At 42.6% G+C, this 19624-nt stretch overlaps 1 protein-coding gene across 3 annotated transcripts in view; it reads right to left on the bottom strand.

Annotated features, from left to right (window-relative positions):
• Positions 1-19624, bottom strand: part of LOC119483451 (FERM, ARHGEF and pleckstrin domain-containing protein 1-like) — a 62690-nt gene that overhangs the window by 36862 nt on the left and 6204 nt on the right. For 2 of the 3 annotated variants that reach the window (XM_037761546.1, XM_037761547.1), the window contains exon 2: positions 17098-17316. In XM_037761546.1, the coding sequence (XP_037617474.1) occupies positions 17098-17271 (174 nt within the window). In that variant the 5' untranslated portion in view covers positions 17272-17316. Of the gene's footprint in view, positions 1-1927; positions 1949-17097; positions 17317-19624 lie in introns of those variants that run through there. The other variant, XM_037761549.1, reaches the window with a different exon arrangement.

Below are 19624 nucleotides of genomic sequence, written 5' to 3'. Positions count from 1 at the left end.
CCTTACACCAACATGGCGCTTGTCTTTTAAGATAATTAGAAGGCTAGCAGGTCTAGCAAGTGAGCCTTAACAACCAGTGGATTCTGGCTTCAGGCCTGGCGAGTCATCCAAGCTGAGCAAAATAGCTCCAGACATGGGAAAAGAAGCAAAAATCGGTTTGCGATGCAGCTTTTCAGTGTGTCCTGCTTGGAATAATTAAGCTCTTGTTGCTAATGAGGACACATTTTTATTGACGGGACAGCAGTAAAATAAGAGCGAGCGAGTGAGAGTCACGGAGGCTGTCTGCAGCTGTGGCGACCTCTTCCTCCTTCTGTTTACCTTTCATAGAAATGACTCTTTCCTTGCAGCAAATTATAGTGGTGCCCCTGAATCTAAATGTAGGTTAGGGGGGGGTTGTGTGTCACAACGGAGGATATAAATATTAGGGCTGTCAAAGTTAACGCGATAATAACGCAAATTCATTTTAATGCCACTAATTTCTTTATCGCAACTTGCGATTGTCGAAAGCTAGATTGAAGATACTGAAATCATCATCAAAATCCAAGGAATCCATTGGTATCATGTCATACTAGCTTGTCGAGAAGGGGGTTAAATAACGCTCCAGAGTTGGGTTCAATTTTGGTGAGGAAAAACTGTCATGGCCATTTTCAAAGGGGTCCCTTGACCTCTGACCTCCATCCATGTGTGAATGAAAATGGGTTCTGATTAGTGTTACTGACAATAAACAAGGTTGGAGTTGTCAGCTAAAAAGACGCAAAATTGATGGTAAATGTTCTAAAACTCTCTTACGGACTCACTCGCTCCATTGTCCAGAATCAACAGCCTGCGAAAACACCCAGAAGATTCAGCACTTCCTCTCCTTTAAATCCAAGACCTCTCGCATGCTACACGGTCAGTGCCTGGCTAAACTGGGATGTTGTATATCAAAGTAATTGCTCTCTTTATTCCACTACCCAGCCCCTTGAGGCCTATAACGAAGAAAACCTACACATAATTCACTTTCTCTCTTTAGTCTCTCCTATTGTCAGTGTTTCTCTGTGGCCAAAGCTCCCTTTATGTTACAGATGAATGGCTAATGAAAACGCATCAATTATATCTTTCTCCCAAGCATGTTTAGTAGTTAGTAAAACAGTCACACCAGCAGAGCTTAAAGTACAATCTGTATCTCGCTCTCCTATTCTCTCAACAACACACCCGCTTTCCATTTAAAGTGGACATATTTTACCTATTAATTGTTTTGTTTAGCTTCCAGTATTTTCCTTCACACTCCCTTTTTCTTCAGATCCGGTCTTGCCCTGCAAACCATGGCCAAGCAAAATATTCTCGCCATCTGCCGCGGTGTGCTGAGGGTTTACAGAGAGGCCCACAGCGTTACGAATGCAAATGACCTATGAAATTCCCGCAGAACGCAGATGGCATTTGTGCTTTTCATACTTTGGGTGATGATAGATATTACATTCAGTTGATGTGGTCCACTGCAAAAGTTATAAACTTGGAAAGGGAATTTCTGAAGTATCAAGACTTATCTATCCATCCATTATCTGTAACCGCCTATCCCATTCAGGGTGGCGGGGGGGCTGGAGTTGATCCAAGCTGACATTGGTTGGTACACCCTGGACAGGTCGCCTGGTCACAGGGCTGATACATAGTCAACAATTAACCTAACCTGCATGTCTTTGGACTGCGGGGGGAAACCGGAGCACCCGGAGTAAACCCTCGCTAACACTGCGAGAACATGTAAACCCCCTGTTGCTGTGAGGCGGCAGCGCTAACCACCGCACCACCCTGCAGCCTAAGACTTATCTAGCTTTCCGGAAATTAAAATCAAGATATCTTACTGATTTTTTCAAAACAAGACATGCGTGAAATAAGAGAACACGGCTTGAGGCAAACTGGCAAGAAGTAAGGGGGATGTTTGAAAAGGTACTTCTCTGTAGTCCTGCACTCAGACGAACGTCAGCAGGGATGGAAACCAGATGGGTGAGACTGATGATAACAACTCTCCACGGGGGGAAAAAAAACACCTCAAAGCTGTTCAGTTTCTTGCTTCAGTCCCCTGCTATGAATTCCAGCAGGGATCTTTGTCAGGCAGATGAGAGAAGAATGTGTTTGAGATATTACTTAAAAATCGGACCATTACTGGATGTTTTTCTTGACTCACAATTTCGCAGCAATGGACCTTTCTAGAAGAGAAACATACTAAAAAACAAATGGTGCTAACTTCAAGGACAAAGAGACAGGAAGAGAGATATGGGAAGACTGAAAATGAAAGAGATAGTTAGACCCTGCTGGGAGAGTGCCAGGGAATCACCTGAACCGTCAGCTTCAGAGTTGCGAACTAAGCTGTAATTTGAGCTGTAAATCTGTACAGTTCTTTCATTATTTTCATGGTCAACCTTATCGTGAAACTCAGGGGGTTTCATACCAGAGAGTTTGCCGTGTCCTGCTACTATACTTCAGGTCAATAGGTCAAAAATCAACAGAGATGACACAGCTAAAGCAATCATTCTTAGGAAAGGAACGATTCCACTTTAAATCCAAATCACCAGCGCTGGGTGGAAACCTGCAGCCCCGCAGCAAACGCTCTACCGTAGAGGCCAGACACACAGCCATCCAACGTTAAAGATCAACGTGAGCGTGCTAAACATACTGAGCGTCATCTTTTCTTGTAAAATCCATCCATCCATCCATCCATCCATTATCAGTAACCGCTTATCCTATTCAGGGTCGCGGGGGGGGGCTTGAGCCGATCCCAGCTGACATTGGGTGAAGGCGGGGTACACCCTGGACATAGAGACAGACAACCATTCACGCTCATATTCACACCTACAGGACATTTAGAGTCAACAATTAACCTAACCTGCATGTCTTTGAACTGTGGGGGGAAACCTGAGCACCCAGAGAAAACCCACGCTAACTTGGGGAGGACATGCAAACTCCACATGCCGGGTTTGAACCTGCGACCCTCTTACTGTGAGGCACTGCACCATCGTGCCACAACTCCAATGAAATACAGGAAACTGTTCGGGGAAACCTGAGCACCCGGAGCAAACCCATGCACGCTAACACGGGGAGAACATGCAAACTACACACAGACCACAGTGCTGTCCCCTTTTCTTGTAAAATGCCCGGTGTAATCCATAACACCGGTGTTGTCGTGAGTTTATCAACCGGTGGTAAACTTTCCTCACCGTCACATCCCTACAGCCCATCAAGCGTCCAATGCCGGGAAGCGAGGCGATCCCTCACGTCCAAAAAAACGCCCTTGTGGACTCGTATGCATAATTGTGTTACTTTCTACTTTATCCGTTAGTATGCATGCTATCATTTTGTGCTATTCCCAGACCGTTTACTTGAGGAGTGGTTCCCCGAGGCTAAAAATAATTGAGTCTCTGTTATGTTTAATAGCCTAACACACACACACACAGGCTAAGCAAAGGAGTCCATAAAAATCTGGTTTAGTAGTGTCATGTTGAAGTCATTGTCAGCTTTAGTAGGAGTACATGCTGCCTAAAGCATCACTTCTCAAAGACAAAGAAGACAAAGATCGTCCCCACTGTGTGTGAGTTTTCCTGAAAGCCTGCTGGTATTGATGGGGTATTTAGTAAAGGAACAGGTTTTTATGGCTATCGTTTAATGGGATTTTATGCGATATACGTTTTTTACAATTTTAGTGCCTGTGCTGCAGTCAATATCACCCTGTTATGAGGCTAAAGAAAGCCAACAGTAACTTCCTCTCAAGGAAAAAAGAGTAAAAACATAGCAGTGAACAGCAGGACAGCTGGGAGAGGCTTCCTCCCTCCTCGACTGTCCACCAATCACATCCTCTCGTTCAGATTAGGTTAAATGGCTTAACCCTACTGGCAAGACGTCAGAGCCAGTTCCTCCACGCCACCAGAAGGGAGAGGACTCGCACACAAACACAGATGGACGCACATTATGCCCTAACTGGACTGTTGAATACACAGCATGTTGGCAAAATACCTGCAAGCATTGTCAGGAGTGACAGCAAGGCACTGTGGGAAATCAAACTGGCACTGATGGGGGGAGGATGTTAATGCCTGCAGGGCTGCTATGAAGACATGTCTCAGTGTGTGTGTGAGCGTTCACGGCACACTTGAGGCAGACAATTAAATCGAGCAGCAGAGGGGAACACATGTTGTACCATTAAAAAAAGCAATTGGTGTCTCGTGTAGGATGGTGGCGTTGGCGGCGGCGGCGGCGGCGGCGGCGGCGGCGTTGGGTTCGTTTGTACTGCGCCTCGTGCAATAATGAGGTCTGTAAATCTCACAACAGGGCTGCTTTGTTTCCTAAAAGCCTCTGGAGCTCCGTCGAGACACAGGATGATAAAATGGAAATGGTACAAGCTTTTATCTAAAGTGTCTTACAGTACCGTGAGCACACTTGCTGCTGCTGCTGCTGCTGCTGCTGCTGCTGCTGCTGGAACACCATCCCTATCAGTGTTAACATGCCAAAGATCTGTTATTATTTTGGAAGATATTCTGAGATTATCTTTACAATGATAACACTGAATACTCTAAAGGAGAGGTTTTCAAATTCCCCTTTCACACCGAGGACTCAGCCAGGGTCAGACCAGGGTCGATCTTGATGTGAATAGCTCGGACCAGGGTCGCTGACAATCGGGGCGGGACAAACCTATTCGGTTGCAAATGAGGGCGCACGGTCCGTAACGCAACTGTTACAGGTTGCTCTAGCTCAAACAAACAGTGCGACGGCAGCAGGAACGACGGACGATTTGAACAACACGGATGCGTGGTGAGACATCGAGGTGCGTCCGCGGTGAGGAAGAAAAAAACGCTAGATGCTCGGGACGATGGGAGACAACGTAGCGTAACGTTAAATGAACATAAGTCCACCGTAACCAGCGTGTTTGCACATGTTCTATTTGTAACGTTTTTTATTTTTCCAAATAAACCTGTCGCCCCTTAGCTTCTGTGGCTTCTAGACGCCAACAGTAACCTTAACATTATCGTTGCTCAGCAACGGTGTTCTCACGACTTAACCATTTTGAACACCAAGCATATCGTCTACACGACTTCCTATGTTGTAAACACGAGCTCCCGAGTTTCATCTGAAGGGCACCATGAATCCATCATACTTCCTATTAATGTCCCCAAAGCATCATGGGATTTGTAGATCCAAAACTTAAGAGCACGATTATCCTCCGAATAGCATCAGCATCATGAGCGGTGTGGATAACGTTGTCATCTGAAGAGCTTTAGGTTCCTCACCCCGTTTAACCTCACAGCAACACCGTTAAAAGCAAGTCACAGATGCTGAAGCCTGGCATGTGTTTCTGTTTGTGCACGTGGTGCAGAAAACGGATGATTTACGAGCCAGAAAAAAAAGGGTGTGGAAACACAATCGAATGAGGCCTGCGGTAAACACATATGTGTGTGGTTATGAAGATACGCGGATGATTTACAAGTAAGGAATAGCATTTTAATCACGCCACCGTCAAAAGTCTTCAGCGTAATTAAAACGGGATATCTCTGCAGCCACTCAACTTCAGATTAAATGTTCCCAAATAGCACTGATCAATGGAAACTCCCACTTATGGCTGTAAAGGAACCCCAAAACGTCTGCGGTGAATTATGACGGGAATGATGAGACTTAAGCATGACGAAATGGTTTGACAGAGAGAGAGAGAGAGAGAGAGAGAAAAAAGAGTGGTAATAAAAGTAAGAGAAAGGTGGAGAGAGGTGAAAACCAAAACTACTTTTTCCTCCCAAACATCACATTCCTGGGCTGGTTTCTCAGAGAAACTAACGGCTGGAGACTCAGGGACACAGCAGGGGAGACGCCATTGAATTCCACCGAGGCTTCTGGAAAACATCCAGAACGGAGACGAGGAGGGAGCGAGGAAAGAGATTAAGAAACACTTCACCTATTGAAAGAGAGTGCAGCATGCTCCCAACACACACACACACCCAAAGACTTCGGGGGGTGAAGTTCCAGGGGCCTGGTCCAGGTCTGCGACAGAGATTGAGCGAGGTCTTAAGAGAGGTTTAATAGGAACCAACACTTATCAAGGGGGACTTGGCTGACACTTTGGGTTTAAGCTGCTTTCTAAACTCTTAGCACTTCTAATCAAAAAGGAACTGGTTCCCATCGCTTAGTTCCAGCACACCGACTAAATAGCATGTTAGTATGGAACTTCAGACGCAACCCAGAAGTCGCTGGATAAAACATCAGGTGAGATAACGTTTCATTTGTACCTTAAAGGGAGATTTGTCAAGTATTTAATACTCTTATCAACATGGTGATGTGTTAAAGAAATTAGCGGCATTAAAACGAATCCTTTGACAGCCCTACTCTCTATATACAGTATATCATTGAATGCAGATTGACAGCAGCAGAGACGGTTGGAAAGAGGAGCCCCAAGACCTAATAACTATACACATATAGTGACATATTGTACACTTCCTCGTTCCATCAAATTAAGTTTTCTGGTGGAAGAGAGGGAAAATCAAAAGCCAAACCTCATACTGCACTGGGAATTATCTGATTAGGAAAAACAGGAGCCCCGTGTCCAACACCAACATTTATACCCAAGTGCAGCTACTATTTTTCAGTTCCAAATAGGAGCTTCAAATGAGCTTTGGCATCCTTCCAGGGTGTCTGGTCGTGATGATAAACCTACCAGCGTTTGGCTGGCAGCTCATGCTAATTTCCCTATTGTGTTTAAAACAACATTGAGGTAATGCCATGCCAAACTGGAATAGCAGCTGTGATGATAAGCTATTATTATAGCATGTTAAGAATCAAAGTACCACAACACCAAATCCATTCATTCATTATCCGTAACCTCTTATCCTATTCAGGGTCGGGAGGGGTGGGAGTAGGGGGGGGGGGGGGGGGGGGGGGGGGTCGCCATACTATCACAGGGCTGACACATAGAGACAGACAACCATTCACGCTCACATTCACACCTACGGGACATTTAGAGTCAACACTGAACAGGAGAACATGCAAACTACACACCAACCACAGTGCTGCCCCTTTTCTTGTAAAATGCCCGGTGTAATCGATAACACCGGTGTCGTCATGAGCTTATCAACCAGTGGGAAACTTTCCTCACCGTCACATCCCTACAGCCCATCAAGCGTCTAATGCTGGGAAGCGAGGCAATCTCTCACGTCCAAAAACGCCCCTGTGGACTTGTAGCATAATTGTGTTTCTTTCTACTAAGTGCTATTCCCAGACCATTTACTTGAGGAGTGGTTCCCTGAGGCTACAGACAACCATTCATGCTCACATTCACACCTACGGGACATTAGAGTCAACAATGAACCTAACCTGCATGTCTTTGGCACGGGGGGGAAACCTGAGCACCCGGAGAAAACCCACGCTAACTCGGGAGAGAACATGCAAACTCCACAAGCCAGGTTTGAACCTGCGACCCTACTTACTGTGAGGCACTGCACCATCGTGCCACAACTCCAATCAAATACAGGAAATAATCAATAACCCACCTGTAAGAATGGGAATGACAAGACAAACTTAAAAAAAAAAGCCACAAGCCGCATCCACAACCCATTTGGTGCTGTGGTTTTTGAGTAGCCCAGTGAAACAGAGGTCCTATACAGTGATTAGTGATTACCCCAAATGGGGCCCAGCTCTTCCACTGTTGGCTCGTCTATAGCCTCCTCACTGGGGACCTCATTCACTGCAATTACAACAAAAAGGATCCATCTGCAGCCAAGCAGAGCGGACAGTGTTTGCTCACTCACTGGCTGCCGGCGGACAGCAAAAGGCTTCTGTGGGAGACGGATGTGCATCTCTATGCGTCTTTCTCTCCCTCCCAATGCTGCCACCCCCCCCCCCCCCCCTCCTCCTCCATCACAGTGAGTGTAACACCACGTCTCTTTTTCGTCCCTCAGCGGGGCCTCCTTCATTTATTTCCTACCCCCATCCTGCTCCCTCTCAGTAATTGTTTCTCCATCAGCAATACTCTTCCACTCACTAAGTAATAATCTCTCCGTCTCGTCCGTTCATTCCCTCCTTCCTAGCTCGGAGGCAGCTCCGTCTTTGAACTCAGCACGTCTAAATGCTTCCACGTGGCTCACACACCCACCTTAATGGCAAAGCAAAATGCATGCTTCTGCTGAAACAAGGGCAACAGTAGTGCTGCACCTACATGTGTAATCAATCCCACAAAATGCCAAGAGAGTGGTGCGATGACTGACTAAAAAATGCACCTCTTTCAAGCCAGTGTTTTTAACTTAAACTCTCTCCATTTGCTCCGTAGAAAGGTCAAACTTTGGGGTCAGCTACAGAAAAGAAAATACGGATTGGAAGTAGCTAAGAGGAAAGTCAGTCCACAGTCAGAAGTCGCTCTCTGACCACAGGAATGAGACAGTGAATGCCAACCATTACATAACACAGCACAGTTCCTCTGTGTGAGACTCTGTATTCAAGCATGCATCCACATGTTTCTCAAACGTGGGATTGGGACACCACACAGAAGATTTCGAAAACTGATATTTAGATTTTTAGCATAGCATACTCATTAACATAACAACTCCAATCGATAACTGTTTTACCCAGGAGTCACTCGGCAGTTACCGTCACCATGACAACCGTTAAATTCACACACATATATCATAATGTTTAGTACCAACTGCTTCAAATTGCTGTGTCCACATGTCACGAGAACGGATACTTCTGTACCAAGTCGATGTCAAAATTCTGAAAATGTGGTGTTTTTTTTGCGAGACAGTAGAATAAATCCAGTTGATGGTAACAGGGGCTCTGGAGTAGGCTGCAGTTTCAAAATAAAAGCCCACAGATGGTAACAGGAGCTAACCAGGATCTTTGGAGCAGGCTGCAGTTTCAAAATATAAGCCCCCAGAGTTTACCAGGGTCTCTGGAGTAGGCTGCAATTTCAAAGTAAAAGCCCCTAGATGGTAACTGGAGCTTTCCCCGGTCTCCGGAGTAGGCTGAAATTTCAAAATAAAAGCCCCCAGATGGTAATAGGGGCTCTGGAGTAGGCTGCAGTTTCAAAACGAAAGCCCACAGATGGCAACTGGAGTTTACCAGGGTCTCTGGAGTAGGCCGCAGTTTCAAAATAAAAGCCCAGAGATGGTAACTGGAGCTTACCAGGGTTTCTGGAATAGGCTGCAGTTTCAAAATGAAAGCCCACAGATGGTAACAGGAGCTTAAAAGGAGGGCCCTAGCTTAGGCTGCAGTTTCAAAATAAAAGCCCCGAATGGTAACAGGAGCTCAACAGGGGCTCTGGAGAAGCCTGGATTTTTAGAATACAAGCACGAGATCAATTGTGGGACCTAAAATGATACCTTGGGCCAGAAAAAGGCCAAGAAACCATGATGTACAAATTTTCCTAATGCAGTTCTGTGGAGGCCTGTGGTGTGACTCAGTGCAGATGATGCATCACCCATGTATTTAAATGATTAAAAAGCAATATATTATTCAGCCATGTTCATTCCCATCAATTCATGAAGAGGAGGATATTACATCAGCAAATCTTATCAAATATTTATTTTAATAGGACTGGAATTAACTTGTCTTAAGAGCCAGCAGAACTGCAGGGCGGGTTGCAACATGCACACATGCACTCACTGTATACATGTTCACGCACATTGGCCTATAAACTCACACATCCATGTAATGTGGTTTAATGTGGCCCTTTTGAGCGCATATAAACAGCCTGAATATTCGGTTTAGTATGTTACGGTACTGGATTGAGCGGGGGCTGGGGGATTTCAACACACACACCGAGCAGGTCTCTACGGACGACGATGAATTCCAACGCTACTGTTAGTTCTGTAAGCGCTCCAAGAAAGCAGAAAGGAAGGAGATTATTTGGGAGATCAGAAGGGTTTGGAGACGGGTGGGTAGTTTGAGAGCGAGAAAGAAAAAAAAGGAAAACTAGTCTGCCACTCTGAGATGATGGGTCATAAACTTGCAGAGATCACAAAGCCATTCAGAGCCACACCCTGAAATAACTCCATTTTACTATCCTTAAACAGCACCTTGACTCTAACCGCACATCCAAACCACTTCAACTTAGCTGCCAGGACTCTTGCCAACTTTAGGAGTCATAAAGAAACACAATCATACTCTGGCTCCAAGCTTCAAAAATACACACTTTATCATCTCTTATCACTTTCTGTCTCTTTCTTCTGTCTCCAGTGTAAATACCAAGGGAAAAAAGCAACTCTATAAAAGAGGCAAAAAAAAAAGAGGTGGAAATAACTGAGTTTTAACATGCTTCAGGGCAAAACACTGCAGTAGAGGACACACAAACATCTCCAAATTCAATTTGAGGATTCTAGCTGACTCTTGTAAAAAAAAAAGAAAACATGTTTGTTGCTCAACCGAGAGCTTAAAAATAACTCTGGACAAAATTGTGACTGTCTGGTTCTGTGCATGCTAATTCACAAATGGGAGGCTGCCATTAAAACTAATTTCCTCTGCTCTTGTTCGGGGGCCGAATAGGCAAAGTCTCAGCTGTGGAAGCAACAACAATGAGACAGTAATACCTCTGTTGTGGGGGAGGGAGGAGACGCAGTTAACCCACGAATGTGCAGAAAGCTCTCATTGGGACAACACGACAGAAAGACAAGAGAAACAAACATTTAATGGACGAAATAAAAAGAAATGTCATGTTTAGACAGCTTTTCATTGCGTCTTTCTAGAACTTCCTTGCTGCTTTTGGGTTTTAAAACACTTCTTAAAAGGTCTGCTCCTTCCACATGTGTCATTTACTCCCAAGGGAGCAGACAGCACAAAGACCCATCCATCTGAGCTACAGCGTGAGCGTGTGTGGGGTACTTGTAGCTCATTTATCATAGGCCTTGGGGGACCACTAGTCCATCAAATGATGTTGTCTATAAAGCGGTTCTATCATCCTAATCCTCGTAACCCTCCCCCCTGTAGTCCTGTATCTTTCCCCATCTCTCTTTTAGACACAACGCCAAGAGCCATGCAGATCACAAAGCCGCAATCCAATCATGGAACAAAGTGATCTCACTGCACCTGAAACCGGCACACCTCACTCACACATGCAAACACAACAAAACGCCGTCCCGCCTCTCCTGCTATCAGTTTTTAAATCTTCCGACATCCAGTGAGAAAGTCAGTCTTGATGTGTGGGACATATTGGATGGTCTTGCAGGGATTAAGGTCAAGTAAGCATGCTAGACAATAAGATATTAACCCATCAGACACCATTGATTGGGCAGCACGGTGCAGCGGTTAGCACTGTCGGTTGACAGTTGACTGTTAGATTGACGGTTCTGCCTTGGAGGTGTTGCAAGTAAAAAAGGGGGTCCCTCAAGGTTCAGTTCTGGGCCCTTTATTATTTACTATATACATAAATAACCTTGGACAGAATATTCCAAACTCAGCCTTTCATTTCTACGCTGATGACACTGTCATCTACTGTTCTGCACCCACTCCCGCTAAGACCTTTGAATATCTACAAACTGCTTTACTGCAACCGCAAGAGTGAAAGCTCCATCAGGGTAGTTGGCTCCAGGTCTTTACCACTATAAGTGTTATATATGCATGCATCGTGAGGGCAGGTCCTTTGTCATCATAATATGAAGTTAGTCTGACAAATCTGTAGTGAACTTCAGCTGCCATCAAGTCCACTAGAGAATAAGAAGTGTGCAGATCGTGGTTAAAAACATGTTTAAAGCATAGCTGTGATGGTTTTTCCCTCTGCTCTTTTTACATGAACAAAACATGTCATTTTAAACTCACTGTCACATTGTTTTCTTTCCTGGCCTCTGTCTCTCTGGAAGCCTCAAATGTATTTTGTTCTGGTGCAGATCCAGTTGAAGGATACGTCTTGTGATATTCTATATTTTTCCTATAGTAAACAAAAGTACTTTCCAACTTCTCTCCCATGCCTGTGGTACTAAACCCCAAACCCACTCATTCTTGAAGAAGTCAATCTTTAAAAAAAAAAAGGGCTACACAAGTTTCAAACAAGTTTTAGAATTTGTCACTCAAGAAGGAGTTTTGTTGGGGACTATTTTCTACTGCGGATTAATACAAGTTTGGTGCTCTTGTGAATATTTACAGCAGCAGAACGGCGTAGTGTTTATAGGTTGTGTCTAGAAGATAACCCACGAGCTGTGAAACTCTCGTGAGATGGTTAAGGTTATTGACCTTGAATAGTTAAGATTAGGTATTGACCTTGAATAGTTAAGGTTAGGCATTTATCTTGAATAGTTGAGGTTAGGTATTTACCTTGAATAGTTAAGGTTAGGTATTGACCTTGACTAGTTAAAATTAGGCATTGACCTTGACTAGTTAAAGTTAGGCATTGACCTTGACTAGTTAAAGTTAGGTATTGACCTTGACTAGTTAAAGTTAGGCATTGACCTTGACTAGTTAAGGTTAGGCATTGATCTTGAATAGTTAAAGTTAGGCATTGACCTTGAATAGTTAAAGTTAGGCATTGACCTTGACTAGTTAAGGTTAGGCATTGATCTTGAATAGTTAAAGTTAGGCATTGACCTTGACTAGTTAAAGTTAGGCATTGACCTTGACTAGTTAAGGTTAGGCATTGATCTTGAATAGTTAAAGTTAGGCATTGACCTTGAATAGTTAAAGTTAGGCATTGACCTTGACTAGTTAAGGTTAGGCATTGATCTTTTGAATAGTTAAAGTTAGGTATTGACCTTGACTAGTTAAGCTACATTAGCCTTTGGATACAAAGACAATGCATAAAGGATAAATTCAGATTTGTTGATAATAAAGAAATAGAATATTACCAGATTTATCCTGCTACTTTCACTAAAGGGAATATATCTAAAATAAATCCCTTATTCCTTCCCTTTGAGAAACAGGTGTGAGTTACAGTAAAGTGCAGTCACTTGTTCCTTTTCACTGAGTTTTATTAATCTCCACCACACAAACCAAAATGGTTTCCTTTGGAAAATTCCCCTCAATCTCTGGATGCTGTGGCCTCATGATAAACTGAGGGAAGCTTTACTGGTACGGGCAAATCGTGCACCAACATTTCACTCTGACATTAAAGTAAACACTGCAGCTTCACCGCATTAAAATGGTAATGAAATCAAATATCAAGTGTTGTGTACAATATGTGGCCGACACACAATGAAAGCAAAAGCAGTTACATTCAAACTTGCTCTGTGAATGGTTTCACTGCTGCTGAATTAAACCAACTGAAAGCAAATGAGTAACACACATCCTCCATTCTTCACCGAGCATGCAAATACACACACAGCACATCCTCTCTACCTTCAATTATTCACCAGGTGGAGTGAGCGACGACGTTCTGCACTCACACACTCCTCTACCACGCTGCTACCAATCCACATTAATAATGAAGCCTCCAAGTGTGCCACTAATGCAGTGTGCCGATGTCCTGTCATGTTTTATTTATGGAATGTATACTCAAACAATGTACAATAAACAATAATAACTATCAGTAAACAAATGCTTTGCTATACGCCGAAGCTGAATTTTTCCATGAGAAAGGAAAAGCTGCATTAGATTGAAATGGTATTCAGGCTCTGAGCCTCTAATAACAGACGAGTCCAGATAAACTCTGCAGGATCTCCTTCTGATCCAATGGATTCCATCTTACCCCTCATGGGAACCTGGCTAATACAGTCCGTCCACGTTCCTGAATGAAAGCCTGAGGATATACAGCTGTTTTATAAACACTAGAAATATCAGGACAGAGAACAACAGAGAAGATTTAATTTTTAAAATATATACAGTATATATAGGCTATACATACATACATACATTTAAAAAAAAAAAAAAAAAAATTCTTTTCATTTATTTATTTCTAAGTAGGCTATATGATAATAATAATAATAATAATAATAATAATAATAATAATTATAATAATAATAATAAATTATTATTATTATCATCATGAATTATTTTTATAATTTTTATTTTTATAAAGAAATTTAGGTCATAAGTCAGGGAATGTCCTAATCTGTTGAAAATGAAAAATGATGAAAAAAAATCTTTCTTTTCTCTCTTTCTTTCTCTCTCCAACGATTTAATTCTAATTCTAATTAAAGAGACAGATTTATATATAGATATATATATATATATATATATATCTATATATATGGGCTAGACATTCATAAAAAAAATTTAATTATTAAATTAAAAATATATATATATGCTAATAAAAATAACAAAAAATCATTAAATAATCATACTCAGTATTATTATTATTATTACTTATTTTTATTTTATGAGGTCATATGTCAGGGAATGTCCTATTCTGTTAAAAATGCAAAATTAAATAAAAAGCAAAAAAGTAAAAAAATAAAAATAAGACTGAACCTTGATGTGTAATTTGCATAAAAAGGCTATGCTGTTTTTCCTGAACCCAAAATAAATGGCCAATGGGTTTAAAATCAAATATACATCATCAATTGGCTGTTGAATTATTATAAAACATGGAGTATAAAAAGATTTAAATTCAAACACCAACCATGGGAAGCTCATTACAACAGCACCAACGTCGTTACTTAAAGTGTAAAGCAATGTGACTGTTAATAATAACGAGTTTCTATGTTATGTTTTAGATCTTTAAAAAGTATAGCTCCTATTCTGCAGCCCCGTGGCTGAGGCTTTAAGATAACGGGCTCAGTTAATGAGCTCGCCGTCCACATTTACCTCCCTCGTCGTGATGAAATAGCCCAATCGAGTGCCAACGTTAGTGTGAGCTGCGAGCTTATCTCTTGATTCACACGTTAGACTGCACCTACTGCACAAATACACTGGCGGGCATTGTAACAGGAAAAAGACGGATTACGTGAGTCAAACTCAAAAGACAATGCCTCCCTTATTTCACACTCTCTGTGATAAGCACTGAAAACATTATAAGTCATTAATTTGGTTTCACTTTCAATGCTTTTCTCCTCAACTCCTGCTCTCTTTTCCCATCTATACTAGCAACCAAACTGAACAATAGTGAGTGCAGTATTAGTATTTTGTGGTCATGCTGCTGTTGTTCTGCTCTCCTGTGGTCTAAGCCGTGACGTCTGAAGATGTTCCACAAAGATAGGGATGTTTCATTTTATGTGTGTGTGTGGATAGAAAAAGACAGGGTGGAAAGATCCCAGTCATGCTGCTGCTTTTGTGGAGAACCACAAGCTCAGTGTCCTTGCATCAATTTGAGAAGACATCAATTTAGGATTTTGAAAAATGCTGCAAAAACACACACACATGCAAGACGACATCCCAGATCCCAGCCCTCTGTCAAACTGTCCACAGACACATCCCGAGGCACTAACAACCACCACATTCTTGGCATTTCCACAAGAGCCAATTACGGCTCCCCTGAACTTGCAGCTCTACAAGCCAGCTGAGGCAGCGACTCGCTGCAATCTTTCTTAATTATCATCACACAAAAAAAAGCTGATAATACAGCGGCTGGGTTTTATAAAAAAGGCGTGCAGAACCAAACTCTCTGTGAGCTTGCTTGCGGCAAATTCAGACGGCTACTCCCACCCGGTGATGACATGCCAAAGCACCGCAGCACCGATGTCATTAAAGCTGCTGCAGCGTCTCAGAGGAACCCTTTCTCTAAACAGCATTAGGAAGCCGGGGGAGCTGCCGTAGACAAACACATACCTCAGACTCACTGAAATGCAAGCACACACTCTCACTCCAGCTCACAAAAACACATGCAAGTACTTTAGAACCTAGCTTCTCAATCTTTTTTCAGCCACGGACCCCCCTACAAGATAGAGCCTTATTATATAGCCTATTTTTAACACTTCTATAGTCTTAAGTAATGTGAAAGAAAGGGCTCGCACATTTTTTATCTGTTCAAAATGTACCTTAAAAGGAAGATTTTTCAAGTATTTAATGCTCTTATCAACATGGGAGTGAGCAAATCTGCTGCTTTATGTAAATGTATGTATATATTTATTATTGGAAATCAATTAACAACACAAAACAATGACAGATATTGTCCAGAAACCCTCACAGGTACTGCATTTAGCATAAAACAATATGCTCAAATCATAACATGTCAAACTGCAGCCCAACAGGCAACAACAGCTGTCAGTGTGTCAGTGTGCTGACTTGACTATGATTTGCCCCAAACTGCATGTGATTATCATAAAGTGGGCATGTCTGTAAAGGGGAGACTCGTGGGTACCCATAGAACCCATTTACATTCACTGATCTGGCCCCATGACGGTTTGTCCTCGTCAAAATTGGTACAGATGGGCGCCTGGGTTAGCTCAGTTGGTAGAGCGGGCGTCCATGTATTAAGGCTTGGTCCTGACCGCGGCGGCCCGGGTTCGAATCCGGCCTGTGGCCCTTTCCGCATCCACTCTCTCTCTCCCCCCTTTCAAGACTCTATCCACTGTCCTGTCATAAAAATGGAAAAATGCCCCCAAAAAAATATAACTTTAAAATTGGTACAGATGGATTCATTAGGTTTTCTAGTTTTATATGATACCAGTATCTAAAGAAATCAGTGGCGTTAAAATGATTTAACACAGTGTTATCGCGTTAACTTTGACAGCCCTTGTGAAAGAACAACACAAGAAAAACGTATTAGAAAGACAAAATATATGTGCAGATTATAAGAGTTAAAGATTTAGATCAGGGTGAATCCTCAACAAAAAATATACAAATATATATGTTTGTGAGTAAAAGAGAGAATGAGAACAAGAATATAATGATGGGAAGATAGTAACAGGAGTGACAGATAGAGGACTACCTATTATAAACATGTATTTTTAGCATCAGCAGCCTTGGTGGGAGACCTGTCGGCATTAAATCAGCGCTCAGAAAAGCAGAGGCTGGGATACGGTGAGAGGAAAAGACAGAAAGGGAGATAAGGCTGCAGCATGTCAGTGGACGGGTGTGTAGGTGTGGCGTGCTTAGACAGGAAGCTGGGTTCTATCCTGTAAACCTCCAGGAAGAGGAGATAAGGCTGAAGGTAAATGGAGCATATTGAGCAACCACAACTAGCGATGAAATGCATAAGGGGAAAAATGTGAATATCCTCATGGTACGCCACATGTCTTATGTTTTGCAGGAGGTTGTTTAGCAGATAAAGAAATCCCTAAATCATCATCCACTCACCGATATCTGGAAGACTTCCTGTGTGTCATCGAGCATCTGAACCCTGATGGAGACCTGTCGCCCCGGAGCCTGTGCGGAAGGACGCAGGCCCGGCTCCAGCGTGGACACCCCAAAACTCTCAGGGGCGCCCAGCCTCTGTCCGGCCGTAGACGGCCTGTCGGCTGGTTCCACCATGGCGACGGACGCTACGGTGAGGGGCTCTCGAGCTGCAGTTCACGTCTGGAGGAGAAAGGAGAGAATACTCAAAATGTGGGCTGTGCTTCAAGCCAGCAAAGCCAATAATCTGCTCAGGCTGTGATTTTGTGTATTTTGAGCTTCTAAAATACATAGCAGGCAGTTTGAAGCCATGAAGGATCCGGCATTTCCTCGAACAGCCAAGCTTCTACATCCTAAATAGCATCACATCCTGTGTGTTTGGTAAATGTATGGACATCATTTTCAGATGGCAGACTACCAGCTAGTTTATGTTTTGGTGGCACATGAAAAAAAAAAGGTTACATTTAAAGTATAGGTTAAAGTTGCTGGTGTACGATTTATCATTATAATAATAAATAAAAAAAATCGGTTAATTTTGAAGATTTTTTACTAAGTTGCTGATGTACAATTTATCATTTTAATAATAAATACAAATTCTGACAATTTTGAAGATTTTTTTACCAAGTTGATGGTGTACAATTTATCATTTCAATAATAAATATAAATTCTGTTAATTTTGAAGATTTTTTACTAAGTTGCTGATGTACGATTTATCATTTTAATAATAACTAAAAAAAATCGGTTACTTTTAAAGATTTTTTACCATGTTACTAGTGTACGATTTATCATTTTAATAATAAATAAAAATTCAATTTGTATAAACAAAATAAAAGTTTGTATTTATTTGTTAGATTTTTTTACAAAGGAAGAAAACAATAGTCGAGCCTGATGTTTCCTTACACATAAAAGAACACACAGTGAGGCATACAGCTTATCAATTCAACACTGGTATCGGATCGGGACTCAGTATCGGTCGGCCGATACCCCAAAGCCAAGGTATCTGTATCGGGACTGAAAAAGTTGGATAGGTGCATCTCTAGATAAAAGTTCCTTAAATGTGGAAAAAAATACATTTGATTCACATGTAAAAGGGAATAAGAGGTTCTGTTGTGGCAACTTGGAGGGAAACTTTGTGCTTAATTAGTTAGAATTAGAATCTTGCCACATTTATTCAGTCTGGGATAAATTGGCCTTGCACGACGTAAAAACCACAAGACATTAAGTCAGTGGGGACTTTTGCATATCAGGATGATGTAACGAGTTCATAAACCACAGACAGTATGACAGCTAAACTTTGGCCGATGCACAAAGAAACAAGACAGACAAACCTCACACCTTGCTAGACACACACTTATTCCAGCTGCAGCACACGCAGGTGGGATTTCCTACAAACCAAACAGCTCTGTTGAAGACCAGTTCAGACATGAATCCAAGCTTCACAAGTAGGGCAGATGAGATGCGGTCTGAGAGCACACAAAGACGCTCACCACCCCTTCCTCCTCTTCTTTCAGCGCCCCCCCACCTCCATCCCACACTTGATAAACCTCGACCTCAGACAATAAATATGCTCTCAGACGGTTGGTGACATCACGGCTGAGGAATGTTTTAGAAGACAGTCCGGGGGCAACACACTGCCCCGACATACAAACACACTGGTTCCTATCCGAGTCTCTGTCTAATGCCTTTTTCTTTGCTTTCTCCGAGGGGAAACTACTGTTTTGTCCTCAGTTCAGACACATTCGGTCATCACCGGTCGATAAATCATTAAATCAATGTCATTAGGGAGCTATTGGACATCGTGGTGATTAACAGGTACGATCTTTCTGTGTAGTCAAAGGTTAAAACCCTCTGTCTTCTCCTGAGCAGCATAGATAGATAGATAGATCCAATATACCCGACAACACCAAATACAGTATGTCATGAGGTTGATGGGGCTGTCCCGTTCCTCCAAATGTGCCTGAGAAACTTTCTTTTGCCCAAATCTGGAGAATAACACTGGTGTATAATTTGCCTTTTGTAGACTATCCCAAAATCCACAGAGTGCCGGTCACTCGTCTCTGTAGGGCTGAGACGGGAAGTACAATGACGCTGTATGGTGAAGCCTCTGTGCACCCGTCTACTTTGGGGAGAGGGTGCAAGTTTATCCTAATTTGAATAAAGACAATAATCTGCATCTATTATGATTCATCTTTTGGGATTTTGGACTGGTTTCTACATTTTTAGGCCATTATTTCCTCGATTAATTGAGAGAATAACCAGCAGATTCATTAAAGATGATAATAATTGTTAGTTGCAGCCCTATAGCAGTCAATCCTCCGAGGGCCAGATAGTCCAAAGGAAGAGGCTCCGGATATGGCACACAGCCATGAATGCCTACAAGCTCCAGGGATAGCTGCTCTGTAGCTGACCTTTGACCTCAGTGAAAGTCGACTTCTTCTTCCTGAATCCCTTACCATGAAAAAATACGAACGTATGCAATAATCTGTATTGG

Source organism: Sebastes umbrosus, chromosome 24 (genome assembly GCF_015220745.1).
Source record: "Sebastes umbrosus isolate fSebUmb1 chromosome 24, fSebUmb1.pri, whole genome shotgun sequence".
Classification (NCBI taxonomy): Eukaryota; Metazoa; Chordata; class Actinopteri; order Perciformes; family Sebastidae; genus Sebastes; species Sebastes umbrosus.
The sequence above is the reverse complement of the archived record's forward strand: the minus strand, read 5'-3'. Positions and strand labels throughout refer to the sequence as shown.